This window comes from Anguilla rostrata, chromosome 10, assembly GCF_018555375.3.
Source record: "Anguilla rostrata isolate EN2019 chromosome 10, ASM1855537v3, whole genome shotgun sequence".
Lineage (NCBI taxonomy): Eukaryota > Metazoa > Chordata > Actinopteri > Anguilliformes > Anguillidae > Anguilla > Anguilla rostrata.
In genome coordinates, this window is record NC_057942.1 from 36471920 (window position 1) to 36493262 (window position 21343).

Sequence of the window (21343 nt, forward strand, 5' to 3'; positions counted from 1 at the left end):
TCTTATTCTAATTCCAAAAACATATATAATTTCTATGTAGGCAATTGTTTTGTTACTAAGTAAGGCATAATACATTAAAAAAGTTTAAATTACACACTCCAAGCAATGTGCACTAAAGGCAAAAGTGCATTAAACATTATACATTCAAAATGAAGTGCAATCAATTTAACCAATATATTAAAACACAAGTCTATCTTAGATTTAATAGCAAACCTTCTAAGATTAAAGCCATTTAATCTAAATTAAATGTTAAATCAGAGGCATTTACGAGTACCAGGCATGTGTTCCCCTTAAATTGAAATATATTAAGATACTGTATCACAGTATATTGGCAAAAATACAAATTTCTGTTTTTTGATACTGAAATATATTTTATGAAAAATGTAGTTCTTAAATATATTTATCATTATATTTTACACATGTTTACAATATACTGCAATATGCTATATTTCCCCAAGGGCTAAGCTATTGCACACACGAGCAGGAACCACACCTGCATGTTTGTAACAGAGTTTGTAACAGGTGTGAATCACTATACAGGTAATTCTTATTCAAAGCCCCTTCTCGTGACAGAATAATTAGAAAAGCCTAAGGTAAACACAACACACTGAAAAGCATGCTTTCTCTTTAGGCTTAGGGCTTAGCGTCTGGCAGAAGAACAGATGTTTTACAGTGACAGAAGCACACAAGGCTCAGCCAATGAGAAAGCCTTCCACCCACAGGGTGCACACGAGACTCAGCCAATGAGGGAGCCTCCTACTGACAGAAGCACACGAGGGTCAGCCAATGAGAAAACCTCCCACCCACAGGGTGCACACGAGGCTCAGCCAATTAGGGACCCTCCTGCTGACAGAAGCACATGAGGTTCAGCCAATGAGGAAGCCTCCTACTGATGGGGTACACACAAGGTTCGGCCAATGAGGAGGCCTCCTACTGACAGGGAGGAATGTTCAGTTAGCCCTGGAGGCCTCCCGCGCAGTGATGAATGGTGAGGGCTTCATGCTTTAGCACTGAGAACACCCCAGGGACCGCTAGTCTCTCAGATACGCATTAAGCCGGATTGTTTCAACTGGCGCTCTGTCTTTAAGAAAGCAACCCGCTGCTAGAGCACATGCCTAATATTAATGAGCGGTGCACTGTGCCTGCAGCCAACTACGATGGATACAAAGACATCAGAGTCACTGCCAATTTTTCACACAGCCATCGCCATGATCGTTATTGTAATACTGTGCTTTACCTTCACTATGCTTGTGCTCACTGGCTGGTACTGCTGGTCAGTCACTGTAAAACGGTTTTGATTTGGTAAATCAGATCAGGGTCAGTGTAATATTACAAAAAATTTAAACCAAATAGTTTTTGAGAAAATATGCCTGGCAATGAGTCTGCAAGGCATTATTTATGTTATTTATGATTTGATGCACTTCTTGTCATTGACTTTCTTCTTACCTGTGATTAATATGTAGGCGCATATATGTCCGTATACTGTGCTATGTTAAAAGAAAATGATTTCCATCAGCTCAGAGCACGAGAGCTCATGTCAATATGTGGATTTAAGCCCACTAATACTCTAAAGCCTTCATACTCAGGAAGTTAAGCTATTCCTCCATCAGTGAAAGCTAACAGCTAACAGGGAAAGTGAGTGCAGGGCTCATGCAGTGAAGCTACAGCTAAAGGAAATGAGTGCGATTCCTTCAGGTGAAGCAAAGCAACAGGAATGAGTGCAATTCTGTCAGCAGGAAAGCTAAAGCTAACAGGTGAGGCAGGCTTGTTTCTCATGATGAGCTCCAGGCTGCTCTCCTGTGGGTCACCTGAAGAACCTGTCGATGGTGTTTCCAGGAACCAGCACTTTGGCTTTCTTAGGAGCAGGAAGATGAGGAGACCCATGCCTGTGAGAAGAGCACACACACACACACACACACACACGTAGACAGACATGCAGACAGACACACACATACACACACACACACACACACACACACACATACATACACACACACACGTAGAAAGACAGACACACACACACAGAAAGAGTGAGGAATGGAGAGTCCTCTGTAAAGCAGAATTAAATCTGCCCAAACTTCCACATCAGCAGAAGTTAAGATAACTTTGAGTGCGCAAAGGGAGCAAAGGGAGAACACCTATCCCCACGCAATTAGTTTCCCATCACAAATACAAACCTCGCATCACACAGGTCAGGGAAACGCTCCGGACACATCTGCAGCGGTCTTACCGTTTGTTTTTACCGCTCGGCTTCGTAGGGCTGTGTCCGTTTTCGGGTTTTCCTACGGAGAGATGCGGAGCGTAGGTGAATTTAATTCGACCCGTCCGAGGAGGAAGTGGCTAAACGGACACGTCTCTTTTCGGCTGCAGTAAACGCAGCACTGACACGGGCTGTCATTTCAGACCATTCCGAATGCTTTCAAAGTCATAAAGACCTCCATCTTCTAACGCGGTGTGGTTAAACTGAATTCTGAAGACACCCTGCTATTACTGGAGATTAAGCTCGGGGGGGGGGGAATTGATTTAACATGTAATTTCTGAGTAGATGGCAGCAGGCTGCCTGGAGTTTTTCTGGAAGGAGGAGGAAACGATGTCTAAGACCTCAATTACGCTCAACCCCATTTGAAATGAAGACGAGAAGAACAATTTAGATGTCAAAAAACAAAACAATCTCACTGAATAGCAGCCCTTAATTATGTCCTGGTGCATGCTAATTCACTTCTTCCTTTGGTCTGCATGTCTCTTAAACAGAGCAGATGAAATGGTCATTTTAATTTGTACATTGCACAATGAGACTCATAGGGAGAATTATCTAATGACAGCAGAATTACTACTTAATTCAACAATTGTTTCCTAACAGAGAATAAATGTGTGTAAAAGATGATAAGAGATTGGGCAAACGCTGTAAAATGTTTGTTTTGGCACGTCCACACAAACACTGACCTTTGCCCCAGGCGGTTGCCGTGACGTTGGCGCTGTGCGAGAGAGGCCCCTCCCCGAGCTCCTGCAGGACGTCCTGGTTGAGGCAGACGTCCACGTGCCGGTTGAAGAGGGCGAGGTCGCGGGTGTCCTGCTTCTTGTTGCACACGGGACAGGTCAGGGGGGGGCCCCTGGACCCCCCAGACCCCCCCGCCCTCCCAGAAGCCTCGCTTCCCCTGCCGGCGAGACGGTCGCCGAGCGACTCTTCAGAACAGCCAGCGTCCATGTTTGACTCTTCCTCTCCACTGAACAGGAAGTGACTGGGCCTGCCGGTTCTGCTGGACTCCACAGGCTTCGGACCCAAGCCGTTCAGGGCGTATGTGCCAGATGTCCCAGGCTGCTGGTTGCTAGCAGGTAACGGGCTGGCCCTGCTCTTCTCTGAGGCCTTCTGACAGGCCCTGCTACCCGCCCCCCTGCCCGTTTCATACACAGCAGCGGGTGCTTTAGACTGCATCTGTTCGTCTCGCGAGCAGTGTTCCTCACCTCCTATGCTAGCTCCTGCCCCTGTCCTGCCTGCTCCAGGCCCCGTCCTGCCTGCTCCAGCCCCCACCATGCCTGCCCCCGTCCCTGGCCCTCCATCTGCGCCCGTCCCGTGGCGTTGGGCGTACCCGGCGCTGAGGCACTCGTCCACGTGCCTGTTGAAGCCGCGCAGGTCGGTGCCCTCCTGCTCCCGGAAGCACACGGGGCAGGTGAACAGCTCCCCGGGTCCAGAGGGAGCGGAGGGCTGGAGGGAGGAGGAGGGGCAGCAGGAGGAGGAGGAGGAGGAGGCGGAGTCTCCCGGGTCCCTGGGGTCGCCCCGCCCCGCCTCCCGCCGGAGCCTCAGGGCCTGAGCCCTCTGGAAGAAGGACTGCTGCCCCTCCTCCGCGGGTCGGCCGGGGATTCTGGGAAGCTCGCCCCATTTCACAGGGCTGGCTTTGGACTCCTGGGTCACGGTGGGAGGGGCGCCCGCCTGTTTTGAGGCCCCCCCGTGCAGGGGGTTGGGCGGGACCCCCTGCTCTTCCGGGGCCCCTTTAGGGGGATTCGGGGGATCTCCAGCAGACCTGCCGGCCTGCAGGAAGCCGATGATGCTCTTCTGGAGAGACTTCCTGTCCTCGCAGCTCACAAATCCAGACACTCGAACCCCTGCAGAGAAAAGAGGGGTGAACCTTTACGCAGACAAAAGAGGAGTGAACCCTACAGAGAAAAGAGAAGTTTACTGGCAGCCTTTATCGCACATATCTTGATTTTGTGCACAGTTGTATTTTTCAGTGAACAATTCAAGTCCCGCAAACAAGAAACGCCCCAAGTATTAAAAAGCAACAAGAAAAAGCATTTGATAATGTTCTAACAAAAGGACAAATAGCAGCCTGAAGTAAATATCAAACAGCACAACTACTTTAAAAAACGCTTTAGCGTATATGAAGATGTGTTCTTGCATTTCTTATCGGTTACTTTGTTCAGGAAGGCCAGTCTACGGAACGAAGGCCAGTCTACGGCAGAGTTGGGCAGACGAAGGATCTAACGGCGGCCCGACTGAAACCGGGGGAGGTTGTCGGCGCAGCTGCGTCTCCCCGAGCGTGAAACGCGCGATTAGAGCGGACACGCCGCGTTACTGACTGATGGAGTTATTCGCCGGGCCTCCGCGCCGTAATCAATCCGCCGTCGCGGACACACCGAGCGGCGCGTTCCGCGCCGGCGCCCCGAGCTCATCGAGCGGTCACCCCGCGCCTCGCCCGGGATCGATGCACGACGACGCATCGCCGCGCTCTACACTAAACGCGGATACTATCTGCGGAGCTTAACGAAGAGGAAAACGCACCACAATACTGTCAGTGTGAGAAGAAAGTTAAACAGTGAAGTATGAGTGTTAAAGCAGCCTACCTTGCAGTAGTGAAACATCCCATAATCAGACACACCTAATAGTTCATGCAAATTAAGTTTTTAACAAAAGGATAGTGGGAGTGAGGTCTGTATTGAGTCGTATTGAAGGTCTGTATTGATTTGTCTTTTCAGCTTTTGTTAACTTTGACTTATAAGAAGTAAACACAAGCCTTCACAAACTCAGTTAGTTTTAGCGATTAATGAACTCGACAAACTGTGTTCGTATTGGAAATAAAAAGTATTGCTTTTAAGTGTCAAGAAGAACAGAAGAGATGCTGCTCGACTCCCAGCCTGATTCTTGCATGGGGTGAAACACACAGCGACATGGCGGCTATCGCCATTCCGGTAAAATTACCCATGAGCCTCAGCCTGAGTGGGTGGGGGCTGGCGTTGTCGATCTCGGTTTTCAGGAGATCTTTAGCCACAGCAAAGATCTCCTCCTCGCTGGACACCACCGACGACAGGGTCAAAGCTCGGGTCTTCACCTCGAAGTTGACGTTCTTCAACTTCACTGTTACCGTCTTGCCCTGGAAGGAAAGCAGCTTGAGAATGGACAAGGCAAAGAACTGATTTACAGTCATTTTTGACGTTGAATTTAAGAATCAGTTTGACTTGTCAGGACGAAATCAAACTTCTGGACCAAGTCTATGGTTAGTCCATGAACTGGACTTGATGTCCATGGCCATGGAAAACTTGAGATGAGTACCTTATTCATCAGTGTTTTGTAATTGTCCAATGACCCTCGGTATGCAATTATAGTACCTCGCCTTGGATAAAAGTGTCAGCCAAATAAATGTGTAACATAAAGAATAAAAAAAGTTAAATTCAGCTCTCTGGCACAGAGAGCTTTATATGCATTGATCCACCTTCTCCTCAAGTGCTGAGTCTGACACCGTGTTATTAGGATCCCATCAACAGCTCCATAAACTCAACGCTTTCCTTCTCCCTTATAAGATAAATCCATGAGCATCTATCGAGCTGGCTTGGTATGACGCACCGTTCGACGCCGCGCCTTCACAGGGGGGAAATCGCGCTAAATGGCGGTCTCGCGGTAATGCTGCCAGGCGGATTGCGGGAAAAGATTGATTCTGCAAAGCCGTCGCCGCTCAGACACTTCACCGCATGAAAGGGCCCGGGTTTGAGTGCCCATTTCCATCACCGCAGGAAACCAACAATCCGAAGCAATCTCCACGCGACACAAAGAGCAAAAGACATCGTGTTCCAGATAGCCTGCCGTCACAAAGCACCCGCTAAAGCGCGCCTGCATTAGCCTCAAAAACGGACAAAACGTTTACATATATGAACCACTTCCACGAGAGGCACAGACTGGGAAATACAAAGACAGACATAAAGACTGAAATGATGCTTTTTCTCTCTAACAGAAGTACATTTGCACTGAAGGAGAGGTGGATGAGAACACTAGCTTTGAAATCGATCTTCACGGTAGGAGACAAAGCGGTTTAAACAGCCCGCGTCTCAGAATGGGAGAAGGTCCTCCAGTCAATGCTCAATGAAAGAGTCAAGAAAACTGCCTATGCTATATGCTGTATTCTATACGCTGTCTTATACAAACAGGTAAGGAGTAAGAACAGACATCAGGTGGTCGAAGGGGGAAGTGGCCTCTTTCACAGGGAAGAGCGCACTAGCTAGCGTGCTTATTCAGAACCCAACCTGAGGAGGGCTAGCTACACTTTCCTCAGATACCCAACCTGTCTGCCAGGATCTACCGGAAACGGCCACCTTCTGCCCCCCTTTATCCTCCCCGCTCCCCAAAACCCCAGGGAGATGTCAGCTAGATGTTAGGCATAGAGGCTGACAACCCACACCACCCACCCCACCCCACCCCACCAGACCTGCTGCCAGCTGGTACAGTATCTCAAAGGGGGAGATGGGGGGTGGAGTCCTGGCCCCAGAGTGCCGAGCAGCTGGTCTGTCCATTACATTTGCATCCCGCGCGCGGAAAGGTAAGCAGGTGGATTAATCACCATCTCGGGAACAGGCTGGGCGTGCTGTAATTACACGGCTGCCTTCTCCTGGGAACGCAGCCCCGCAAGGTCACAGGCCCCTCCCCCTTTTCCCTATGCCACGCCTCCGGCCTTCCATCTCACCAATGAGGAGGAAGATCTGGTACTGAACCTGGATACAAGAATTTCACTCACTCCTGAAGAGAGGAAGTAAAAACAGTGCGTTTGTTGCGTAAAAAATTGTAAACCTTACACATAACATCAGTAGTATACAGTAGTGTAGTCTTCTCACATCATTTCAAAAGAATACCCCTGATGAAACTGATGTATTCTTTTGCCCTCTAGGATTATACTGCGACTCCCAGAAGTAAGTGTTTTCTAGGAAACGTAACGGTCAATTTTTCTGCAGTGTGATTTATCGGACTCTAACACTGGGCCCGATTGAGCTGTATGCACATCTACAGGAGATTGGGATGAGTTACCACCAGCAGGGGAGAGGAGACTCAACAAAGAACGGACAGCTCTTCTCTGAGTACACTGAGAATCAGGGGATTCATTATCCTGTGTGACCTGTTACTTCTGCCAAGTGTGAATCAAATGCTCTGCAGGCCGCACAGTACCTTCTTTTCAAACCAAAAGATTTAAGGAAAGTTGTATTTCTTGGTTGTATTTTATCCTCTTAGTGCTGCACCTGTGTGCTCAAACAGTTTCAAATTCCCCATTTTTCTTCATTTGGATTAAAGAGGTGAAAAATAAGCAACCCTCATTTTTCAAGTGGTGACACGTTAAGACTTATTACAAAAAGGCAGTGCACAGTATAAAATTGTAGCTGCACCAAAAACCAAAATGAAACTATGAAAGGACCCACAGATGCACAAAAATGGCTTTCGGATGCGTGTGGTGTCAAGCACACGCATTCATGAGCGTACTTTGAGCATTAGCTGTGCCAATCCAAGCAACCTCTCTATAAAAAATAATCATCTGGAAAAAACCGAGGTTGGCCATCTTTTCTCCTGCTTGGCATTACCTGTGCCAATGTATTTTTGCTGTTGAACACTGCAGCTACTTGGCATTTGTCTCCTTCATGAGTACAAATATGTTTCGACTGAGGCGGCTACCCTTAGCGGCTCAGCTGCTAAACGTTAACTAAGCTATCGGCAAACACTCTCCCTCAGCACTGTAATCAAATCTGTATTCTCTTTTCATTTCTACGTGGCCTCGTGAAGAGGAGTGAAGCATGTCCTGTCAGCGGTGTTTTACAGTAGGTATCTACGGAAACCACAGGGCTGGAACTGACTAGCGTCCCTTTGAAGACTTAAATCGGCATGAGTAAATCGACCGAATGCAAGTATTGTTCCTTACAGAAGAGCCTTTGCTCATCTTTCAGGACCTTGTGTTGTTTTTTATAGAAGAGCCACAGCTCATCTTTCGGGACCTTGTGTCGTACCTTCAGGTCCTCCTTCTGCAGGTCCTGGGCCAGGTCCCGACAGAGCTCTCTACACAGATCATACTGCTCCTCAGCGCTGCTCATCTCTCCAAACGTTCTGCAGGACAGTGACACATCAGTGCTAGCATTAGGCTAACATCTCGATACACAAACCATACATCTACCACTAGTTACATTTATATGCTCATCTCTCCAAATGTTCTGCACCACAATAACACATCAGTACCAACATTGGGCTAAAATCTCAATACACAAACCAGAAATTATTCCATTAACAAACTTTAGCAAAAAAAAAAAAACTAAAATGCATTTTTATTTCTAACCACTGAAGAGGAAAATGAAATCACTGGTAAAAGCCTTACACACATGACAAAGCAGACTGTAGTAAACAGTAGGGCAGTATATCCCTTTTATGGAGCTGTGGACTTAAGCAGGGTATTGCACTTGAACTCCAATAAAACCGCCTCTGCAGTGTTTGCACTGGAAGCCACCCTTGTCAAACTCCAGTGACCTGGCTCCTGATCGCTTCACAAAAGCCCATGCAGTGGCTCATAACACCCCTTTCCCCTTCCAAACCGCAACTGTATCCACAGTGAGAAAAAAGGCAACCCTGATCCTAAATCAGGACTCCTATGGTCGAGATGTTTTAAGAATATAAGACCTGATACAGTCTCAATCCAACAGAAAGGAATAGAACAAGATCACTAATTATTTGAAGAGAAACAGAAATTCAATGTTTATTGAAACAAAAGTCAAGCGCTTTTCATACATTCACAAGTTATGTGAACGTATGAACAAGTACAGTGGCAAAACGTGCTTCTACATTCTTGCTTTTACTCTCAAAAACAGATGCACATAGCTACTGCAGAAAAAAGAATAGTCTGCATGGAAATTGCAGGTAAATGGAGGGAAAAGGAAATGTGTTTTCAGTTGATGCGACACATCGGACTGACGTCATAAATACACACCGTACCTTTCCGTGCTCATGCTCTTCCTTTCATTATCCCTGCAAAAAAGCAGAAAAGGTTTTTTTTTTTAAATGTTTTTATTTCATTCATTAAAATCACAGGGACATAATATTGACACGTGCACTGCTTATGAACCTGATATGATTTTGGCTAACATCTCTGTCTTTCCACTTACATTCATTTTGAAACAGTACGCAGTCAGCTGTAATATTAATGAATCCAGGAACTATTTGTTTTTAAAAAGATATGATAGTTTTGCCTCTGAGGTAATCCTGTATTTCCTGTAGTCTTTCTGAAGTGCTTCTGAGAATGCCCTTTGAAAGGTGAAATATAAATAATCTTTGATATTATTACGGCTCAGTAATACAGTTAACTGGCTGACCTTTCGATGTGTGTGGAGCCCAGTCCCAGAGAGATCTGCAGGAAATGATGCCAGGAGATCTCAGAGAAAAGCAGGGAGAGGAGCGCCACCTTCTGGCGCAGCTCGGAACAGGTCGTGATCTCCAGAGCTCTCAGCATCCTCTCGGTTACCTTCCCTATGCCTGACACCTGAGACACAGACGTATACACACACACGCACGCACGCACGCACGCAAATGTACGCACACACACACACACGCACGCATATGCATAGACACACACATGCACATGCACGCACACACGTTTGCATGCAAGCGCAGAAAAGAATATTCAGAAAAAAAAGCCGTGTAGCCAGCTAACCAAATGACATTATTTATTCATTAATTTATTTAACATAGCTAGACAGACATTGTACTAGAGTGAAAAATCAAGTTCTGAGGTTAAATGAAGCTGCTGATAAGAGGTTTCCTGGTTTAAAATCACAGGTCTGATTCTTTGAATGCAGGTGAACTCGTTAAAGCACAGGTTGGGTGAACTCGTTAAAAGCACAGGCACACCTTGCGGATGGGGAGGTCCTGAATGAAGTCCATCACCGCCTGGCGCTCCGCTGGGATTCGATACTGCCCGTTGGGCTTGTTCTTGTCACTGCACACCTTGGCCAGCATCATGTTTGGGGCGATGCCTTCAACAGACACGTAACTATTAACACCATATGCAATAATACAAATACATACAACACCTAGTAACACATAGTAACAAAACACATTGTAAAGGAGCGACAACATTTCCTCCCTGGAGGGGCGGGGACAGCGTGACATCACCTGCGCTGGCGGTCAGGGTGGTCCTCTGCTCTATGCGGAAGCGCATCTCCCGCACCGCCTCCTCGGCGTCAGTCCCGAAAACAACTGCGCCCCGAAGGGGGGGGTCGGGGGGCGACGTGGGGCTGTCCTCAAACAGGACCGGGGACAGGCTGTCAGCGTCCGAATCGCCCTGGGACTCCGGCTGCGCCCCCTCGCCTGCACGGAGGAAACAGAGAAGCGTTGATAGTCATACAAACCACGCCGCCGCTAAGCTTCTCCCATTCACTGTCCACTGCAGATGGAATTAAATGCAAACACACAATATATGTTCTAAGCCCCATAGTCCACCTTGAAATACATTGTGTGGGCAGACATATTCCCTTTTGTTAGACTTGCAAGAGAAGGTTCACACTTTTAAATTAATTTTGTATTATCCATTTTCTTTCTCAATGGGTTTTTTAAAGTGGAATCTTTTGTACAAAAAACAATTCCCTATCAATGCTGTCCTTTGGAGAATGTTCAGCGAATATATTCCACCTTTAAGTCATTTGGGAATGCTATATGAGACACCTCTTTCACAGTGTTTTCTTATTTTATGTGTCTTTACGGATTTATTTTTATTTTGTAATTCGCTACACTGTGTAACGCTGCTGGTGGGCTGCTATACTCAGAGGAGTTCAGCCGTACAGAGGGCGAGTGTAAATGCTAATTAATCCTCTTTGGCCTTTCGGGTGTAACTCTAGTCCCTTTGATATTAGCGCATTGAAAGAAATATGCTAATCTACTTTGATCCACCTTGTACCTAATGACATGCCTAGCCAGGCAATTATTCACAACGTGCCATCTTCTCTTCAGTCTTATCATTTCATCACAAGCCAGGCCTCTGAAAACCGCTCTCTAATGGCCTGTACTGCAGACTGACCGCAGACTGACCTTGAATCTGCTTCCTCAAGGACCAATTATCCTCACGCTGACCTATAAATGGTAAATGGTAAATGGACTGCATTTATATAGCGCTTTTATCCAAAGCGCTTTACAATTGATGCCTCTCATTCGCCAGAGCAGTTAGGGGTTTGGTGTCTTGCTCAAGGACACTTCGACACTCCCAGGGCGGGGTTTGAACCGGCAACCCTCCGACTGCCAGACAATCGGTCTTACCTCCTGAGCTATGTCGCCTATGTCAACATATTTTACCACAATCATTTTGAATGATATATTAAAATTTTTACACGGTAGCAGCAGTAAGACTGACATCAGCAATGTTTTATATAGTTTCCAATTTTCAAAGAGATGCAAATTCTCTTTGGCATCTCTGTGTTTTGAGATTTGACAGTGTTCTAATCTAAAAAGTAAAGAATTTCAAGTATTAATTTGACCCCGGTTTGGGATATATAATGGAAGTAGAACATCACTTCAGATTAGCCATCATTTCAGGACAACTGTGAACCCAGTAAGTGTACGGTGACCAGTACGCTAGTGTGCAGCTCACTGTAGTGTGTGACACTCAAGCTCTGGTGAACTTGGGGCAGGTACAGGGCATGAAACTCAGAGCCCATTTTGTCTGAGGATGTACGCTAACGAATGGACAGAGGGTGTATAAGGTCACCACCCAATGACACTTCAGAGCGCGTCACGCTTTCTGTGCTATGGGAACCAGGCCCGGGCGCCGGTTAAAACGCACCATTGGCGGCGGCGGTGGCGGCGTCCTCCACGCGGACAGGATGTGTCCTCAGGGACTCGGGCCAGCCCCGCCTCTGCCTCAGGTGCTCCGTGATGTCCAGGTAGGCCTCGTCCAGGCTCACGGGCAGGAAGTGAGGGTCGTAGTCGGCGAAAACCTCCCGCACCTTCAGGGAACAGACCCAAGGGGGGGAAGTGATGAATCAGGCCTATACCCACCTGCTCATCTAAAAGTGATTGACGAGCGTGAAGTTCCCACAGCTGGAGAGGGAAGGGCTAATATTTACAGGCCTGTCACGGTCTGATGTGGGAAGACCTGTCGGCTTCTTATTTAACGTTTCAGAGTTCCTGCCCGTTTCGCTTCGGTTTCCGTCATTGGGTCGCCAAGGCAACCTGCATGTTCTTCAGTTCAGTTCCGCAGACTGAGCCCAAGGGTGACGCTCGTAAAACGACCATGACTGTCATTACCAGGAAAATAAAATATACTAGATGACGGTATTGGAAGTTGACTGGATTTTAACGAAAGCCAATAAATACATCTCTCCTGTAGAGAGGAGCATTAGAGCAGCACTGCACATTGCCATCTCGTACCCAGAGATGGCTGTGAAAGAGGAGCTGAAACCTGCTGTTTGTGAGCTCTAAAGCCTGTTTCCACACTATTTTTATACACACGGTCCATGGAGTTCCCAGCTTCCAATGTTATTTTAAAGCATTGGAGTTGGTTAACTGAAGTCGTTTCAACACTTTTCTAATTCTTGATGATGGCTGCGAGGATTGTATCCTTCCCGAAAGGTTCACTGGTGTCATGCTGAAGCTCTTATGAGTGACATGTAATTGTTATGTAATTGGCATTTGAAATACAGAGAAGCATTATTTACCGTGGGCTTCTTTATTATCGGCTGTGTCATAAAATATAAAATACAGTATAAAATACTCAACTTAAAACACTCCAGGAGATTTATCAGACTACTGTACATATGGCATCACAACATAAGATATAAAATGAGCTGCAGTTTAGTAAATCAATAAGAAATAACACAAGAGATAAGATAAGAAAGAAGTCTAACTTCAGCTGATTAGGAGACACAAAACACAGGAAGTGCAGAGCTGGGTCACTGGGCCGCAGTTTAAACAGGAACGGGGGGCTGGAAGGGGGTAATGCTTTCCCCTGCTATCCCGCCAACTCAGCCAGAATGCAGTCGTGTCAATACTGCTGCCTGGGACCGAGCCACATCCACACTTTCCTGAGCTCCAAAACTGGAGCAATGGTGTCAGGGCCTTCAAAAACTCACACACGCACGCACAAACACACACATGCGTACACGCAGACGCGCGCACACGCACGTACACACATGCAGGCACGCACTCACAGACGCATGTACACATATGTGTGTACACACACACACACAATAATAGACAGAAAAATAAGAATAAAAAGTGTATACAAATCACCAAGATACAAAAACATTCTGGACTTGGTTTTCCTAACAACGCTGAACTTACACTCAGACCGCAAATAAACAATAATACACTCACAAAATTTGAGGCAGACCCACACACAAAGATACGCAAAGAAATTCTAACTAAAAAACTACAACTCATCGTCAGCAAATAAACTTCACGTATTACTGTCATGTGATTACTGCAAGCTCACGGCCAGCAGGGGGCGTAATGAGCACCTTTAAGTCCTGCTGCAGCCACTCCCCATTCATCTTAATTCTAAAATCAGCTTTGGGGCCGGTGGGGCAGGGTGACCGTCCGGCGCAGATGTGCACCTCGGGTGTTAACGTAACCCAATCTAGAGAGGGAACCAGGAGCCAAACGATGGGCTCTCCCACAGCCCCAGCCAAGCGCTCCGCTCTCAGGCAGAACGTCAGCTATCTGCAGCTGCTGGGTGTGCTTACTGTATGACATCATACAGTGTGTGTGTACAGTGTGTGTTGTGTGTGTACAGTGTGTGTGTGTGTGTGACTGTGTGTACAGCGTGTGCGTGTGTGTGCGCGTGTGTATTTGTGCATATGTGTGTATGTGTGACTGTGTGTCTGTGTGTGCGAGAGAGAGAGATAATCTGTTTACTAGCTTACCAAATGGGGTTGGGTTTTGTATGAACACCTGGGTCTACTTACTGTAAGTCACCCTACCGTGTGTGTGTGATGCAGAGATTAAACTGAGTACCCACATCACGCATTTGCTGTTTTCAGAATAGTTTGTCTGAATTATTGCAGAAAATTATGCTCTGCAGTTTTCCAGCCTTTTAAAACCAGTGTCAAGGACTACCTTTTAAAAGAAGCTTCGTCATATATTCCTTTCCAAATGCACCAAGCGCTCTTCATTTAAAAACCATGAACACCATGGGACAGTTCTTCACAGGGGCAAACTAAATGAAAACAAACATCCAGACAAATGTTAAATACAGGATGGAAATTAGGGGTGTATATAGATAAGGGTATGATTACGGGAAGTTTGTTTACATTAATTGATCAGTGAAATGTATGCACGTATTTGAACATTTTGGTATTGATTAAGACTAAAACACAGGACAATCCAATAAGTACAGGGATATTCTAGTGTTCTGTGATGATCTGTGATTAATGGTTTCTTTGAGCTGTGCAATTTTCAAAAATACTGCTGTCACTCCTATATGCGAATCCATAAAATCTGATCAGAGATGTTTTTGGCTCAATATAACATGGCATCTTGCCCTGCTCACAGACCTACTTTTGGGAATAAGGGGACAGCTCTGGCGACATATTGTATTCAAGTAAGGTTTCGTATGACACCAATATCGCCTTATCTAAGAACTGAACATGAAGTCCCCCCCTTTAAAGAAAGAAGAGGATGGGGGTGTATGTAATAAAGGAAAAATCCAGGTATCGGTTCTGTCTGTCCTCTTATCGCTCTGATACAGATGGGGGGAGGGGGGGAAAGGAACACCGAGATATGAACTTATGAGCTAACCAGATCATGCAGCCGAATGGAAAGGCCTTCTGTTGTTCCAAGGGGCGCCATGGCAACGGTGGGTAAACAAGTAAGGGTACAGAGAATGAGGGGGTGGTGGGGGAGGGGGTGGGACGGCATTACCTCAGCGCTCACTGCCCGGTACTTCTCAAAGTTGTGCTGAACGATGACGAGGCCGGGGCAGAGCTTCTTGGCGATGAAGCCGGGCATCGCCGCCCGGACACCGAACCTCCGGGCGTGGTAGTTGGAGGTCGACTGGAAGAAAATCGTCCAGGAAAGCCTGTATTTAGCTCACTTCCAAACTTGTGGCCAGACTACAGAGTTAAAAAACACCTTCACAATGTATCTGAATAAAGCAAAAGATGCTTTCAACTTTGAGTTTGAGCCAAAACTTCATGAATGTTGGTGCTAAAGCTTGACAATGAATAATACGAGACAGAAACAAAACCTGAACGCTCACTCGAGTGTCTGAAATGTGCCAGATGTGCGTAGCTTGTTCAGCAGAATCTGAGAAAAAAATAAATAAATAAGAAAAGAACGAAAATAAGAAAAATGAGATTTATGAATGATTTCACGGCCAATTGTGGCTCCTGGATGGGGATCAGAACTTGGATCTCAGAATTTTGCCAGAAATGAAATGTTTACGGCACGCCTCAGTCGACACCCTGGCAACATTAACGCGTCGAGCCGCGTCGTTTCGCGCCCTCTCTGGGAAAACCGCAGGAACAAAGGGGGAGGCCCACCCACACGAGCGCCTCGGCGGCCGACTGAAAGGAGGAGAGGTTCGGTCTCGTCTTCCCGAGCGCTTGTAGAGAGGCCAAGAGAGGCTTCGCTGGAAGCCTGCCTGCGGTGTGACTCAACTCAAACCTCTCCGCTGCTTCGCTCTCAGCGTCTCGTCTTTTCTCTCAGCTTTTCAGGTGTACGCAGCGATTGCTCGGCGTTAATTTAGCTCACAGCGTGCGAGGCCAACAGGAATAAAACGCACCCGGAGAAAGTAAAATGGCAGACTGTCAGAGTTTATTGGGCCCTGACTACTTTACTGTGTACGAATGTGACCTTTAAAGCGACTGAACACAAGAGTATATTTCAAGCGACTGAGAGGAGGTCTGTCTGAAACATTGAAACAAATGATTTCAGTGTGACACTCACTCTAGAAAACGAATAAGCGCTAAGCTAAAGGCATTATGTTTTTCTTCCAGTGGAAACGTCATGCCTTTAGCTTAATGCATATTCGTCTCCAGGTGTCTACAGTAAAATGTCACATTCCCAAATAAACCAATAACAAAGAGGCAAAGGAAGGGCTGAGTACAAGTAACAGAGAAAGTTCTGGAATGCACGGGAGTTAACCGACCACTTTTACTTGACGCACAAAGAGCAGGAAATCCTTTTATTTTTATTTCCTTGAACTCTGTGATAACTGCAAAGATGGGTCCCATGGAAACCTGCTTGGTTACGTGTAACAAGGACACTCCAAGAAGATGGCCTTAAAAAAAAATATTTATGCACGATATATGACCAAGCAAACAATGGCCTGTATAACATCCTGATTTGGGGGGGTAGGGGGGGAGCCAGGTCTGTCACATGGCTGTTGCGCAAGGCTTCATATACGGCTGTGAGGTGAACATATAACAAATAATGAGTCGCACAATCTTTCTTATCTTAAGACTGACGGTTGGAGCAGACGGGAACTAGAGCGCTGTTCATCTGATGGTGAAGAAGGCGCAGCTGCTACGATTAGCCGCGGACGCTCACCAGCATGCCCTTGGACCCCACGGCCATGGGCTTGTCCTTCAGCTCAGGGCAGTCCCGCATCTCCACCGCCGCGTAGAAGGCGTCCATGTCCACGTGCACGATGACCCGCCCCAAATCCCGGCCCCTCTCCAGGTCAGCGGCCATCTTCTCCACCTGAGGGACCAATGACATTAATGGCCACGTCCACCTCAGACAGCTATGGCCTCTCACTTAATGGAAAACAGCCTCGGCCACAAGCTGAACTGTTTGGATTTCTGTATCGCTTCTCGTGTTGTGTTAGAACAGACGTAGCCAGCCCTGTTCCTGGAGATCTACCGTCCTGTAGGGGTTCACTCCAACCCTAACAAGGCACACCTCATTCAGCTGCAAGCGTTCTTGTGGAGCTGCTACTTAGCAGAAGCAGGTGTGCCAAATTAAGGTTGAAATGAAAACCTACAGGGTGGTAGATATCCAGGAACAGGGCTGGTTACCATTGTGTTCGGATGATGCGCTTCTATTGGGCCTTGGTGGCTGTAATTTAAGATGGAGGACAATTTCTCAGTATCATACAAAATGCATAGCTGCAGGTGGCACTGGCCATTGTTATCGCCTATACCGAGTTACAACCACAGATGTGGCTGTCAAATGTCATCTGACTGTGAAACGTATACACATCACACTGGGTACAAATACATGAGCAATACGATGTGATGCATGCAAAACAGAAATGGTAAAACCAATATATATATATATAAACAAGCATGGAACTACAACTAAATGGCTCTAAAAGTCAGTACATGTGCAATCCATGGGTTAGCGTTAGAAGGAAAAAAAAACGAATAGGAAATAGCATGGGAATCTGTACATGCTGAAAAGGAAATACATGGAATGTTTCCATGCCACTGGCACGCATGCCATGCAGCTCATTTCCTGTTTGGACTGTGCAGGTATTTGACAAGCAGAACTGTTTAATATGGTTTTATAAATGTCCGTTCGCTTCTGTTTGATGGGATGTAATTTTCTGCAGCTGATGAGATGATAAAGAAGACTGGAACTCCAAAGAATCAGGAAGGAGGGCAGACTCGGTAAAGTAAATTACGTAACCTAAAAGGGGGGGGAGGGGACAATTCGCTGATAATTTCCACAAAATCAGATATCCAGCGAGGCCGTATCTGCAGCTGAGCTGAAAGCTGATACTCAGTTTTGGGCATTGGCTTCAAGCTAACCAGACCGTAATTTCAGCTGGAAGTCTGTAAAATAATTCAATCAAAACTTCACCCAGTAGCCATCATGCTACAATCATTTCAAGGCCAGAGGTCACATTTTTCCCACTGAACGGTTGGAGAATTTAGATTTCTCTATTAACTTCAGATTTATGTTTTATTCTAAAGCATCAGTTAGGTAAATGAAAAGAGTCATAAAAGCCAGTGAAAATACCATGCAAAGCCGTTGCTGGGTGCGTGTGTACGGGAGTAGATGGGGGATGAACCTGTCTGTGTGTGTGTGTGTGTGTGTGCGTAGTAGTATGGAGATGATGACGCAGGTGTGGTGTACCTGTGCTTGGGCCTTCCGGAGCTGCTGCTCACTGATCTGAGCCTTCTGCTGCAGCATCCTCTCAATGCGCTGGTCCACCTGCTGCTCCTTCTTCAGCTCATTCTCATAGAACTTGGATCCCTTCGGGCAGACACAGATGACCCATTTCACTCCAAAAGCAGCCAATCGTGTGCTATGGACTCCCCAGTGTGTGCGATGCACTGACCGGAATAGTGTCCTTTCAGCAATAGCACTACTGCTCCCTATTTCAGTTACCCTAACCAATAACCAAACAAGCATAAAGCAGGGTCAAGGGTAAAGCACTTGGACGGGCAGTGAGGTTGTGTTACAGTATGTTTGCGCCTCCTTGTTCTCCTGTTTGTGTACTGAGCATTGATCCCAGAAGCCTCAGCACACACCCAGCACTGTAGGTCCCTGTGACATTTAAAGCTTCCATGGCAACAAACCCGAAATCAGCGTAGCTGCCTGAGAAAACGTGTCATTAGGAGAGTGGTACAGCACCCGATTCCTGTAGCAGGGCGTTGAGGTGGGACTTGACTAAATAAATGAGCCTGGAATATTTTATCACGCTTCTCAGACGTGTGGCTGCTGGAAACTCTCTCGGTGGTTTACAGCTTAGCTTGGGAACTTCTCCGTTCTGGCAAAAACTCCCGAGAGTAAAACTCAAGCAAGGAGTGGAATAGGGATGCAGCTGTGCAGTCATGTACACCAATGCTAATGCTAGCAATGCTAATGCGCTGCCCAAACAGTTATGTACACTTAAATTCCCAGAAGACATCCTAAAGCCACTGCCTGAGAATTCCACAACTACAGCCGGCTGTGGCGCCGTATGTGAATTAACAAGTTTATGTTTGTTTAAAATGAATAGCAGCTGGCTGGTTCAACCAAGCAGGTTCTTAAACTCTTTGGTTCAAAGTGTTATTACAGTAGGAAAACTATACCCGCAAGAGGACATATTCAAGCATACCAACAGATCAACAAATATTATCAGGTTCTTTTTTTATACAAATTAAAATACAACTCAGCAGATTTTTGATCTGTGTGGACTCTGTGGTATTTACCTTAGAAGTCTCCATGATGATCTTGTTGATTTTGTCCCTGTCCAGACCCTCCATACCGGCCTTGTTATCATTGAGGGCCATCCAGGAATGGAAGCCTTCCCCACACCCAGCGGCCCCAGCTTGTCCCTCCATCAGTTCTGTAATGTTGATCACTCCTGCTCAAACAGAAAACCTGCAGAAAATGGTCCCATTGTGGATAAGATGGAGGTTTATTTGAGAGTCTTTACGCAGCCTCACAATATAATGTTAATATTTTTCTTCCCATAATCAACTTCTTGCCTGAAGACATGTCATCAGTAAGATTGTACTTGACAATCTCACCTGGCTTGCATTAGCTAACGTTAACTAAAGATGGTGCAATCAAGGTGGGTAACAAGTTAGTTGTCAGGCTCACTCCTATCAGCTGTAGCTGCTAGCTATAACAAATAAGTTTCATGTCACATCTAAGCAGATAGCTAGATGTAGTTGAACAACATACTCGATAAATTACCGATATAGCTAGCTAATATTATCAAGATTTATGATAATATGATAAATTACGTATCTTGTACTACCTACTGTAACTGCAGAAATCCTCTTGACAAGCTAGCTACCATCAGCACATTGTTTACCTTTTTTATTAATTGCAGTTTTTAAGCAGAAGTCCTTTCTTGATTGCTAGCTAACTACTTCTGGAAGATGTCTATATCTCCTTTCGGTTCCCATATTTTTTTTTAAACTCCACCTTAGCAAGATAATAATAATAATCACAGAATTGTATAAGAATTCTTTTTAAACGTTTTGAACTATCCGCGCTGCCAGGGGTAGCAAACGGTCTACTTCCTGAATGACGTTGCTGTATTTGGATACTAGCAATTCCATTGGACGCGCTTCCCTGCCATATTTGTTGATGGCAGTACTACAAAACTATTGGCACAGTGGGACTTAAGTGCTACGTTTCTAGAATTCTAGTACGCATTCTGCGTTATTTTATCCGTTAGGTCATATAAATCAATATAATGCCTGGCTTGCAAAGTTACTTGTTTGTGGCGCATACGACATTAATGTCCTTATTGGGGAAATTGTCATTTCATTATTGTCAAAGATGGTAAAATACATCAAGATGTAATTCTTTTATAATGCATCCTTGACTATTTAAAAGGCACTGACTAATCACGTTATTGTTCGTGTTTGTGCAATGGCATGCTTTAGTAAAAATATATAACTTCTATTCTATATTATATATATAAATATATATTTAACATCTTACCGAGAAATTACATTAATTACCAACCTATATTAGTGTTGTGTACACCTATTTATAGTCTGTCCGCATCATTTCAAAAAGACCCAATAAAAATCGTTACCAAGACACGCCGCTTTTACACCTGAGCATTCTAGAAATTAAACCGGCAGTGTTTAAAGAGGAATGGTGTATTTTCCATCGGACCTTTAGGTTACTAAAACGTTCTTTCAAAGCAACTGGAAATTGGTCTCAAAAATGAGTACGTTACATATGGTCCTTGTAAATAATGTGGTACACTCCTACAATCTTACAAAAATAAGTCCATGGTCAATGTTTATTCACGTAGGATAAATTTAATTGACAATTAGATTAAATCGTTATTACCGGTGTCAGAAAATTTATGTCGTCATTTCCAGGCGTCGAATTCTGCGTCCCGTCGCTTTTGATTACAAACAACGGAAATATTATCTCACTTTTGACCACAGAACTGTTGTGCATTTGACACAATTCCTGCGACCTTAAAAAAAATACAACAACACACATGCTGTCAACCAGTAGACAAGAGTGAGACGTCAGAGAATATGGCGTCGGTTTAGGTTACTGGCTCTTGTCTGGTCTTCCCCTCTTAACGCTGCGCTCATTACTCAAGAGGAACAACAGAGGGACTCTCACATTACAGCACGTACAGCGCAGGGCCAGGGTCTGCGCTGTTATATAGTAGCCTCTGAAGTAACAACAGTAATCTATCAGCGCGTCGCA

The 21343-nt window shown here is 45.8% G+C and overlaps 1 protein-coding gene across 2 annotated transcripts; it reads right to left on the reverse strand.

The window, feature by feature from the left end:
- Positions 1-1759: 1759 nt before the first annotated feature.
- polk (polymerase (DNA directed) kappa) lies at positions 1760-21099 on the reverse strand. 2 transcript variants are annotated; one of them, XM_064296795.1, is made up of 15 exons: positions 20969-21099; positions 19360-19531; positions 18299-18418; positions 16766-16918; positions 15137-15268; positions 12060-12222; positions 10400-10594; positions 10136-10260; positions 9601-9767; positions 9224-9256; positions 8251-8347; positions 5195-5366; positions 2944-4101; positions 2231-2282; positions 1760-1886 (listed from the first exon to the last, which is right to left on the reverse strand). In XM_064296795.1, exons 2-15 carry the CDS (start codon positions 19489-19491, stop codon positions 1805-1807), a joined length of 2781 nt encoding a protein of 926 aa, XP_064152865.1. In that variant the 5' UTR covers positions 19492-19531; positions 20969-21099; the 3' UTR covers positions 1760-1804. The 2 variants fall into 2 exon arrangements, with proteins under 2 accessions (XP_064152865.1, XP_064152864.1); XM_064296794.1 differs by lacking the exon at positions 20969-21099 and adding an exon at positions 19971-20221.
- Between the last annotated feature and the right edge of the window lie 244 nt (positions 21100-21343).

What these genes read in the sequence shown, in the direction of transcription:
- polk (XM_064296795.1), bottom strand. Translation starts at nt 19,491, where the DNA reads ATGGAGGGACAAGCTGGGGCCGCTGGGTGTGGGGAAGGCTTCCATTCC. An exon ending in TCCGGAAGGCCCAAGCACAG is followed by an intron (nt 16,919 to 18,298) that starts GTACACCACACC and finishes TTGGTCCCTCAG; the next exon opens with GTGGAGAAGATGGCCGCTGA. An exon ending in AAGAGCATGAGCACGGAAAG is followed by an intron (nt 8,348 to 9,223) that starts GTACGGTGTGTA and finishes ACTGTCCTGCAG; the next exon opens with AACGTTTGGAGAGATGAGCA.